This window comes from Argentina silus (genome assembly GCF_951799395.1).
Source record: "Argentina silus genome assembly, chromosome: 13".
In the NCBI taxonomy this organism is placed as follows: Eukaryota; Metazoa; Chordata; class Actinopteri; order Argentiniformes; family Argentinidae; genus Argentina; species Argentina silus.
In genome coordinates, this window is record NC_139667.1 from 7902982 (window position 1) to 7914650 (window position 11669).

Consider the following 11669-nt stretch of genomic DNA (forward strand, 5'->3'; position numbering starts at 1 on the left):
GCTACAGTGAAATACAATATACAATGTGATCGACTGCATGTAGTACAGCAAAAGGGGAGAAATGCTAGACATTTGGAATGTTCTACAGCTCAAGGGCTCGTCTCTCCTAATGGATAGAAGACCGCTGAGGCCGGTCTCCGGGGGTGAGGGAGGCACTGTGACCCTGATGTCAGAGAGCTGGATGATGAAGAGGATGAGATGTGGGGTGAGGCTGATGCCTGATACCTGTAGGAAAGAGGAAGAAAATAACCAGCGTGATTCATCTTATCAATAGCCTGTATCATGTTCTATTGTAGCAACCAGTGTCACAAAAACAGGAGTGCAGTAACAACATATAATGACATTGTAATAACATAGTCATTACTATCACATTGGATCACAAACCAGTGACCAGTGACACTTGTACTTTGCATTTGTTGTTCTATGAGGGTTCTATTTTTGTGTCAAAAGTGTCAGATTTCCCAAACATTTTTTTATCATGCATAGTTCCTTTACAAATCCAGCCATTCATTAGCAAAGTAGGTACAGTAGGACAAACCAGTGAAACAGTCAACTCTGATTCTCTACATAGCAACTCCTCTGCAGGATGCTCACCAGGATCTGGACTTCCTGACCCTTGAAGCAGTAGTCCACTCTCTGAAGGGAACATTTGCAAGTAAGTCCCGCATTGGCCTTGGGGAGAACGCTTGCTCCAAATGTGCTCCATTAAGGTTCAGGGTGAACATGGTTGGTGGGGTCATATCTAACTCCAAGAGCATTACATTCTCAGCCTGTAGGAATAACAAGGGATTGGACAAGACAGGGAATATGATGAAGAACGTGTATGTGTGTGTGTGTGTGTGTGTGTGTGTGTGTGTGTGTGTGTGTGTGTGTGTGATAAAGAATAGAAAGTATTTAATGCGATTGATTATACAAAACTGCTTCTTGGCACTAATCGGTACAGTATGAACCGTACAGTATTTTCTTTTTCTCAAACACATAGCACAAGGGCCATTTTTCTCCATCGCCACAACATTTCAACCTTAGACATTTTTTCTTGTGAAAACAAGCACCAACCCGGTATCTAGCTGGAGCTCCTGTTGCTGCAGCCATCTGTGCATATTGGCTGATTGGTCGCTTGTGTCCGACAACTGATGTGGGCCTTTTCTTGACCTGAGTGGATTTGCTAGAATTAGACATATGAGAGGAAGGATTAGTTTAAGATATGTAAGAGCTACTAAGAATGTTGATAAAGGAAAAAGATAATCGTATAGACATAATGAGTAATTAGTATGTAATACTATAGTGATGCAGAGAAAGTTTATGTTCATAGTATTTTGAGAAACGTACCATTCTGAAGGAATAAAGGGGCGAAACCTCCACTGGTCTTCCTCACTGTCAAAGTGCAGCCTGTTCATGATCTTGTTCTTTTCTTCAGGAGGTATGAAATTCTCAATCAAGAGGTACCTGCAATGGGTAATACATGGTGTGAATTATTAGGTAAAATGAACAGAAGAGTTAGCAGATCCAGGGGGAAATGCACACATAAGGGGAGGTGTTACATGAGTCACATAACATGTGTGTGTGTGTGTGTGTGTGTGTGTGTGTGTGTGTGTGTGTGTGTGTGTGTGTACTCACTTGAACTTAAGTTCTCTGGTAAGTTCATTCTGTGTCTGCTCAAGCTCCTGTCTGGTTACGACATGTTGATCAATGATGTCTCCAATCTCAGCCTTCACTAACTGCAACTTGGCATACAACTGTATTGATATGGAGGAAAGAATGATTAACATGACATGACAATAATTAATCTTAAAACAAAGTGTCTCTAATTGATATAATTCAGTTGAACGTTTCCCTCAGTCTGTCCAGAGTTTGAGTTTTCTCAGATGTCTCAGATTTCAAGATTAAGATCAAACATTAGGACAAATGTAATGATCCGTGATTGATTTAGAAATGGGGAGGGGCTGGTGAGTCACCTCTGTGAGTCATCCTACCCGCTTTAGCTTCTTGGTCTTGAGATCCACTTCCTGCTGCAGGGAGGAGAAGGTCTCTCTCAGCTCTCCTGTCTCCTCATCCTGGACCATCACCTGCTGCTCTATTTCTCTCTCCCGTCGAATCTGAGTGTCAACACAGTCAGTGTACAAATGCATGCATGTCCATTGAGAAAGGCTATGGAACTAATTCTCATACATTTCAGAACTATTCTATGTTCCAGAATCGTTACCATTTCAGCCACCTGTACTTTTGCCACGAATCTACCAAATGAATGTCCTGGCATCTCTCACCTGCACTGCAATCTCTTGCCTCTTCAATTCCAGCATTTTCTGCTGCTCGTTTGTGTGGTCAATGATGTTCTTGCCCCCAACCAATAGTTTGCTCTCCATAGTCTGAGGTCAAAGACACATGACAATGTGGATTATTTGTAACACTTCCAATTACTTTTATCACAAAACCCTCTCCAAAATATTCTATACATATTATAATTAGGCCTAATGTGTAATATACAGAAACAAATGTAAGAAAAGTAGATTGTCGTCACCTTAAATTTCTCAATGATCTTTTCCATAGCCTCCTGATCCCTCTGCATTTCCTCCACCATCTTTTCCTTTTCACCCACTGGCTTCATCTTTTCTATGGCCCCGAGGCTAACATCAGCACTGTTTACAACCTTTGGGCTTTCCCCAACCTCCTTCATTAAGAGCTCAGCATTACGCTCATCTTCTATAGCCTTCCACAGCCTTTCCTCCTCCATGTCCCTTTCTCTGAGGGTCTCCTCCACATCAAAAATACTTTTACTCAGTCTTCTGCTATCCCGCCTCCTCTTTCGCCTTTCCTTTGCTAGCATCCCCTGCTCCTCTAGCTGGGCCTTCAAACGGGCTATTTCCTCCTGAAACTCCCTCAGCAGAGCATCTTTGGGATCTTCATTAATCTTGGGCTTGTTCTTAATGTTTTTGGCTCTGTTGGCGTACCTCAGTGTTGTTATGGATTCTTCATAGTTCTTGGATGCTGGTCCCAGAGTAGCCACCATGACAGTCTTTGCATTGCCACCCAAGGAATCCTGGAGCAAGCGGGTCAGTTTAGAGTCCCTGTATGGGATATGGGTGCTCTTTCCATCCACCAGGGCTGAAATAACATTGCCCAGTGCAGAGAGAGACAGGTTGATTTTAGTGGCTTCCTTCAGTCGCTTACCTTTAGCTCCTGTCTTGCTCTGACGCTCACTGCCAGCCAGGTCAACCATGTTCAGCTTGCCAACACGGATGTGATCCTCACCATCTGCACCTCTCTCACTGCACTCCACTGTGATGACAAATATGGCATGAGACCTTGAGCTGCGCTCATTCATATTGGTGAACCCCACAGCCCTGGACTGGTTGCCTATGTTCATCACATGGTCAAGCTCAGTGACATTTTTGGTAACGACTGAGGACAGGTCTTTGACATACACCCCACAGTCTGGGTTTTCTTTAAGTTCCAATTTCTTGTTGTTGTCTTTACACAGGAGATCTCTGACTTCCTCCTGATAGATCTCTAGATATGATGCTCTCACTAAGTATTGTTGATTCTGAGATCTGGATATTTGTGTGAAAATATGATTAAATGAATTTGGAATAATTCCTCTTTTCGCAGGGTCGATAGACATACCTTGCATTGTGAATGTTTTACCTGTACCAGTTTGCCCATAGGCAAATATGGTCCCGTTGAAACCAAGCAACACGGAGTCTACAAGGGGTCTCACTGTATCATCATATATGTCGCTTTGTTTTGAGTCCGAGTCATAGACAGAGTCAAATGTGAATATTTTCATTAGCTCCTCAGGTGGTACCTTCGGATTCCGAATAGTGATCTGCCCCAGTTTAACATTCACCTCCAAGATGCTTTCACTGTCCGTCATCTCTTCTTTTTTGTTGAATGGGCGACATCGGACCACAACCTTCACCGCCTCGCATTGCTTTAGCTTAGACATATTCCTTGGTTGTGAAATATATATTATTCTCCTCAACTCCTCAATAGCCAATATACCTGTAGTCAAATGCGATGTCTCCGTCTTGGGCGTATTTCTATCTCATGTCCACCATCACTACAGGTAAACCAAATCATGTTCATTTTCAGAAAAGGAAAGCACTGTCGGTCACACCTTTTCACACCATCGCCACGCATATGCCCTTCCCCGACTCTCGAAATATGTCCACTTAATGCTGAACACGTTAGCTTCCTCCTCCCCATCAATCGGCATGCACCAGCCCTATATGATACAAAGGATGCTGCTGCGAGATGCGCCACCGCGAGAAAACAACGCGGTCATCCAACCCGACCCAACCCATATTTTTACGTCCACTCCCCAAAGTAGGCTACACACCCTGCACTGCCGCAGACAATGGAAATAAGACATGTGACTTACACAACGAATTGGATTAAAGCAAAAATATTATCAGAGCGCTCCCACTTTTTTGTGAATTTAATTATTATAACCAATTATCCCATTACAACTATTTGAGTCAAAACACAAAGATTAGACATGAGCATTTGATAGGATATCATTATTACTTTTTAATTTACTGGCTCAAATATCATACATCACTGCCTAAACCACGGAATAAAGACTAAAGTAATTACTGTAAAAAAAAAAAGCAAACATTAAATAAACCTCATTAGTGCACATTCAATAACAATAAAGAAGTTAAGTGCAATGCAATAGTCCAATTACGTCAGTCTTTACATTTGCAATGTGTGAACCAATTTCGTTTGCCCTCTGGGACTACCCTGGGTCTCAGATTATATTATCAAAAAGATAACTATCATAAATGATATTTAAAGTACAAAAAACACGTCAAGCAAAAATATGATGCTGTAAAGTCAGGGATTCTGGTATCTCTAATGACAACTTGAAAAAAATGTATTTTGATTTGTACAAACACAACCCTCTTCCTGATTTATATTTATATTAGGCACATTCTAGTGGCAGCCTGCACGAATTCTATTAAGTGGTAGCGGCACATAGTGTTGGAAGTCACTTGTGAAATTTCATGCTTGAGTCCTTTGCATGATCCAGTAGTAGTTGGCACGGAGTGAACTGGTTGCCATAAACCTCTTCATATCGCTTCATCTTCTCCACGAGTTTATCAGCACCGAACGTATCCACAAACCGGAAAGGACCTGAACACAGAGGGTTAAACGTTGTTTGTGAAATCTTCACACGACACTTCACATGATAGTACTGATCTGTCTGAGTTCCAATACTGTAGGACAACAGTATATCAATGGAAAATGGTCACTAGTGTACTTCTTCTGGAAGAGTCGAAATAGTGGAATGAGGGAGTCATGCCTCATTTGCTCAACAACAAAAGCCTTTGCCTAAAAGAGTTCAACATAGATATATAGTCATTGCTTTTTATGGTCATGTGATCATCGGTAACTAGTGAACACCCACCTCCAAGGCACGGAGGGAATCCCAATCCAAACACGGCTCCTATGTCTCCCTCCACAGGGTTGTTCAGAATGCCCTCTTGAAGGCACAGCACTGCCTCGTTGACAAACCGCGATACCAACCGATACTGAACATCTGAGTCTGAGGACCTGGAAGGAAGATGCAAGAGTGAATGATAGTGAGGTGGATATTAATGTTTAAGGCCTAGCATCTGAAAACAAAGACCTAATTCATAATGTGAAAAAACTGTGATTCCATGATCAGGTTCTGCAAATTCAATATGTATCTACTGTAGTAGTTGGGGGGCCAGGAAATATCTGCCCGGTGTTCACTTACACTGCAGGGTTTGGTTTCATTTTGAATTTCTCAAGGATTTCCTCAATGTCAGGGTTGACATCTTTGGATTTGAGTCCTGGCGTATAGACATAGCAACCCTTTCCTGATTTGCGGCCTGTAAATAAGAGAGAAAATAACACTTTTACACAAAACCAACGATGATAATCCTAGTTCTCTTTGAGGCACTCAAATAATTTCCTGAATTGTTACTCTCTGAAAGTCCCACTACAAGATCCTTTACCCTTGAATCCCATGTCCACCATAGTCTTCAGTACTTCAACATTTCCACCACCAAAACGTGAGCCAAAGGCTTTGCCCAGGTCCTCAGCCACATGGGCAGCGACGTCGATGCCTACTTCATCAGCCAGTGTAGCAGCACCCACAGGGAACCCAAAGCCTGTTGTGAGGGCATCGAGCTTCTTAGGGTCAACCCCTTCCTGAGAAAATACACAACCACAGAGTATACAAATGTATTAACCTCTCCCCACATCATAAAACATTGAAGAGTGAAGTGAGATGGCAATCAAATTCTCCAAAGTGCATACTGCAATAAAAATAATACAAACCTGTAGTACTCGCACTGCTTCAGCCAACATAGGAGCCAAACATCTGGTGGTATAGAATCCAGGTCCATCCTGCAAACAACACAACAAACATTTGTTATCATACAACACAAACGATATCAAACATTCAAAAGCATGCCTTGAGGCTACATGAGGAGGGAGAAAACAGAAGTAGAGTAGAGTGTTACGAGTAGAATACGAGTAGAAACTCACCCCCACGACTATGATGACTTTTCCTTGCTTCAGGCCCACGGCCACAGCAGCGGCAGTGGTGTCCTTGGAGGTTTTATCAGTAGTTATGATCTCCAGCAGCTGCATCTTGTCCACTGGAGAGAAGTAGTGCATTCCAATGACCTATGACCATGGTAAATACACAAGAGTTAGACCGTTTTATTTTGCAGACAAAGGGATTCTGAAAGGGGTGAACCCATTGGGCTCTTTAGAACTGACCTTTTCTGGTCGCTTACTGGCAGCAGCAATGTCTTTGATGGGCAGAGCTGACGTGTTGCTGGCGAAAATACAGTGAGGGGAAACCACCTGTGAACATAAACCCAAAAGCTAATTTAGAACAATTATACATACTAGTGCGTTCAAGATACTACTTAAAAGCTGAGGTTATGTGAGAATAACATGTACACTACATTCATTCTTATTTGTCGTCCAGACTATTGACACGTACCACCTCAACACTGAAAAACATATACAGCTGATCTTTACTTACAGCTTCCACCTCCCTAATGACCCTGTGCTTGATATTGATGTCTTCAAACACAGCTTCAATAACCATGTCAGCCTTTTCAAAGCCACTGTAATCCAACTGCCCTGTGAGGCTGGACAACGTGCTGTCTCTTTCAAATGATGTGATGTTCTTCCTTTTGGTTTTGTCATTTAACCTGGTGATGAGAGTAAGGGCAGATTCAACAACATGCATTGAGCTTCTTTGCCAGCCCCACACCATTCACAACCCACCAACATTGCCATTTAATAGACAATAATTCCACTTCTGAGACCCACCCTTTGTAAACCTGCTGCTGGCCCCTACCCAGCCCCTCCACAGTGGTGTCCTTCAGGATGGTATGGACACCCTTGCCCACCGTCACCTGGGCAATGCCTGCTCCCATCAGACCTGCTCCCAAGATGGCCAGTGTCCTGATGGATTACAGAGAGATGATGCATCAACCATCTGCAGTAAACCATAAGAATCTATTTGAAAAATGAGGTCCTCTTAGGGATGCATCTGGACAGTGTCTGAATGTATATGCAGTATGTTTGTAATAGTGTATTGCATTGTACATCATTTAAAACCTGCATGTATTAGCTTGTTTTGTTCTGTGAAAATGTGCTTATTGCTTCTTTGTGGGTCAGTGAGCACTTACTTCACCGGCTTTGCTGGCACTCCAAAACGGTTTTTCTTGCATGCAACTTGACCATGGTAGAGACCAATCAAGGCATTCGATTCAGAAGTCATGGCTAACTGGCCAAAATTCTGTAATAACAGTAATATTTGTATGACAGCAAAGAACACAAAGTCTTGAAAGCAATATTCCATTCAGAATGATGCTATCTATTCATGATCACATTATGTTTCCTCTCACCTGAGCTTCTGCCAAATACCCAGAATCTGGGCCCTGTTCCACTCCAGCCTTAACACACTGGGAGAGAAAATGACAAAATGTTCAGAGGGTGTTGAAAATGTAATCAAGTGTAATCAAATTACTATTAAGCTAGGGGTAATAAGTTCCATTTTGTCATCATCATTTTGATTGAATGGATAAGTAACAACGCCCATATTCTTACATCGATAATTTTCAACGGAGCAGGATACAGTCCCTTGCTCTGCTTCATGACTTTGCTATGGACAGTTTTGTAGATCTGCTGCCGCACAAACTCAATGCTCATGACGTAGTCTTGAATTTCTGTTGAGGAAAATACAGTTTGAACGTTTGATCGAAATACAATATTTGTTCTTGACATAACTGCTTCTGTGAAGACCTGAATCACAGATATGTTCTACCTACAAACACTTACTCTGCATCATGCCTTTCTCTTTGATGAGAACAATTTTCTTGCTGACGATTCCTCTGGCACACTCAACTGCAACTTCCTCAAGGTATTCAATTGTTCTCTCCTCTGGGCTCTTCAATCCAGGCCCTGAAATATTAAGATGCTCAAAATGGGACATTGTTTTGACAATTACAGTAAAACTACCTACAAATATTTTTCAATTACTAATATTTCAACAGTATGCTCCAGTAACATATTTTAGCAACCAAATGCTTTACCAAGTGGGTCGACTAGTTGGTGGACGAGACCCATCTTCTTGGCTTTATCTGCCCGGATGTTTCTCCCTGTTAGCATCATGTCAAAGGCACTAGGAATACCGACCTAAAGAGAAAATATGTAACAAAGCAAGAATATGAAAGTAGTAAACAAAACAAATGATGAGCAGGCCATACAGCATGTAGCATACGCAGGTATAATGTAATGAACTACTGCACTGCACATTCAGGCGAAACTATTCTGAAACTGACTGATACTTTTATATCATAGTCAAACTGACCATTTTAGGGAGTCTCTGTGTTCCACCAGCTCCAGGCAGAAGCCCAAGCATCACCTCAGGGGTACCAAGGACAGTCTTTTTACTCTTTGTAGCAATTCTGTAGTGGCAGGCAATGGCGAACTAAAACAGAAAAAATTAAGAATGACGAATTAAGAACTCAATAGATAGCAAGGTCAACTCAAATCATCTAAACACGATAGTGGTTGTAACATTATATTAATTCAAGTCAAGATCACCTCTAAGCCTCCTCCCAAGCATGAGCCGTTGATGGCAGCAACAATGGGCTTTGAAGATTTCTCAATCTTCTCAAACATCTTTTGTCCCTCCTGAGAAAGTTTGGTCACCTCCTCAGAGCTTTTACATGCCTGGATCATGCTGCAACAGATGGAGTATTTGAAATTTGAAATGGAGTATTTGAAAATGATAAAATATAGGTTACCACCACTTATGAATACCATATCATAACCAAAACATGAATGGCCTAGGCTACTACATAAATGCTAAAATCTCAATTCTCTTATATAAAGCGCACATGGGGTATGACTGACTTTATATCTGCTCCTGCGATGAAGCAGCCAGGCTTGGAGGAGATGAGGACAGCACTCTGAACAGCATCGTTGGCCATGACTTCATTCATAACTTCTACCATCTCATTTTGCATTTGGACTGACAGAGTATTGACCTGAAAGCACATGGATAAACATTAAATACATACATATCAAGCATGTGTAGCCTACTGAACATCTATAAATGTCTTAGCAAACACATACATCTTTAAATATCAAGTGGATTAGTACCTTGGAATTTGGGTCATTAATCCGAATAACTGCCACATCTTCTTTGACTTCATAGTTAACATGGGTTCGGGCTAAGCATGGAGAGAGGAACATGATACATATTAGAGGCTAAAAATAAGACATCATGGGAGAGGAATATTAATTTCATATATACCTTATAATGATTGCTATAATTTATATAAAAGTTACCTTGCATGGTAGATGCCACTGAGAATGTGCGACATGAGATGCCTACAAGAAAAGGCCACATTACATTAATTCATTGACCAGTCTTAGAGCAAATGTAGATCAAATTAAAGAATGTGCATAAAAGTTTATAAGAATGTCTTTCTCTGTATGTTGAGTGAAATATCGCCTGGACGACGAAGACAGGTCTATGGGGTGAGACGTTGTTTGACCTCAATACCCTGGACCCGTGTGAACCCTCACCTAGATTTAGTTACCCGTCTTCTACTCCTTACCTCACTAAGGCACCACACAGGGGGTGTCAAAACCGAATGACAACCAAATAACCTATGTAGGTACACACTTAGCTACATAGACTATTGAAGTTTTGCCAGTGATCAAGTTTCAAAATCAATTTGACCTGACAATAGCAAACTGTTCACACGAGAAATATGTTAGCAGGCTATCTGTGGAAAATGCTCCAACTAGCTAGCTACCTGAGTTAGCTTTAGCTAGCTATACGTGCTATACGTGCCATGAAGAGTAGCTACAAATTCTGAGGGTCAAACTATCATAATATAGAGAAAATGCATAACAAAATATTACAACATTTAAAAGTAAGTGTGCACCGACTGTCAAAGAGGAATGTCAGTTAAATTAGCTGGCTTACGTTAGCTGTCACCAGCTAGCTAACAATTGTATTATACAGTAGTTTCCATACCAATATTTGCCTTTACCATCGCAAAACGTTGGCTTAAGCCTTAAGCAACTATACATATGTATACTATGACGAATACAACATATTTCTACCTGTGTTGAGGGTATATCTCATTGATGCTACTCTGGAGAGCACACCCAGGGCTCGAACACTAGCCATCTTGGGTAGGTCAAGTACAACAGTCCACCAACCGGAAGATTAATATCACATGGAGGCGCCTGTAGCTACATGTAGCTAGTAAGTATACATGATCACACGGCTGTAGATTTTAATCATACAGTTTAGATAGTAACCTTGTCTCTCCTATCATTCACACTGTTGAGAGCATTTGTATGCAATGTAGGCTATGGCTTACTGTTGAGGTACAAACGTGGGATTTTGGACATTATCTGAGCCCCTTTCATTATAATTGGGGTATAATATATTCACTCCAGCTATACCTCAATTGAGAAGTAATTAGGCTGAATGTGTGGTATCAATGTGTGGGTTCAATTTCTCAATGGCACATTTATTTGCATTTCACACTTTATCACTTATTTGTTTCCAGTTTTCACTGCAGCATTCCTCCACAGGATGGCACCCTAGTATCAATATCTCTCTTTCGCCCCTAGGTTAGGGTTAGTGCTGGAGCTAGATTTAGGGCTGGAGCTAGGGTAAGGGCTGGAGGTTAGGGTTAGAGCTAGGGAGGGCTGGAGCTAGGGACGGGTTAGGCCTGGCTAGGGTTAGGGCTAGTTTCTAGGGATAGCATAGGAGTTAGGGTTACAGTAGGCAAGGGTGAGGATTAGGGCTGGAGCTAGGTGTGGAGGCAAAGGTGTGTACAGCCACACCAAAGAATGCCACACTGCATACCTAGCTGTTCATCTGAGGTCCTCACTGAGGATGATATGTGGGAGTACTAGCACTGCACATTTCAGGAAAGAACCTGACCAAGTCCACCTATAGAGATATGGAACTTTTGTGTAATTCATGTTGAACCTCCTTATTCTTCTGACTGTTCGCCTGTACGGAATCTTTCTTCGCAGGAGGGTCAGGGCACCAAGCAAATAAAAACATTTTCTAATTATAAAAATCTGTGAATCGCACCAGTTAGGAGGAAACTGGGGTGGTAGATTACATAACCTGCGCA

The 11669-nt window shown here is 41.8% G+C and overlaps 2 protein-coding genes across 2 annotated transcripts; both read right to left on the reverse strand.

The window, feature by feature from the left end:
- Positions 1 to 89: 89 nt before the first annotated feature.
- LOC310814209 (kinesin-like protein KIF3B) lies at positions 90 to 3943 on the reverse strand (the record flags this gene model as incomplete). The annotated part of the gene is made up of 8 exons (XM_083683508.1): positions 90 to 225; positions 595 to 770; positions 1057 to 1165; positions 1330 to 1446; positions 1618 to 1736; positions 1974 to 2096; positions 2265 to 2366; positions 2519 to 3943. The coding sequence occupies 8 exons, from the start codon at positions 3941 to 3943 to the stop codon at positions 90 to 92; spliced, it is 2307 nt and encodes a 768-aa protein (XP_083539634.1).
- Positions 3944 to 4441: 498 nt separating this feature from the next.
- On the reverse strand, positions 4442 to 10716 carry hadhab (hydroxyacyl-CoA dehydrogenase trifunctional multienzyme complex subunit alpha b). Its single transcript, XM_083683184.1, has 20 exons — positions 10636 to 10716; positions 9850 to 9891; positions 9661 to 9731; positions 9412 to 9545; positions 9100 to 9238; positions 8864 to 8983; positions 8586 to 8688; positions 8332 to 8454; positions 8101 to 8219; positions 7899 to 7955; positions 7680 to 7789; positions 7318 to 7452; positions 7025 to 7196; positions 6754 to 6840; positions 6517 to 6657; positions 6307 to 6375; positions 5982 to 6177; positions 5741 to 5855; positions 5408 to 5553; positions 4442 to 5133 (listed from the first exon to the last, which is right to left on the reverse strand). The coding sequence occupies exons 1-20, from the start codon at positions 10700 to 10702 to the stop codon at positions 4988 to 4990; spliced, it is 2292 nt and encodes a 763-aa protein (XP_083539310.1). The 5' UTR covers positions 10703 to 10716; the 3' UTR covers positions 4442 to 4987.
- Between the last annotated feature and the right edge of the window lie 953 nt (positions 10717 to 11669).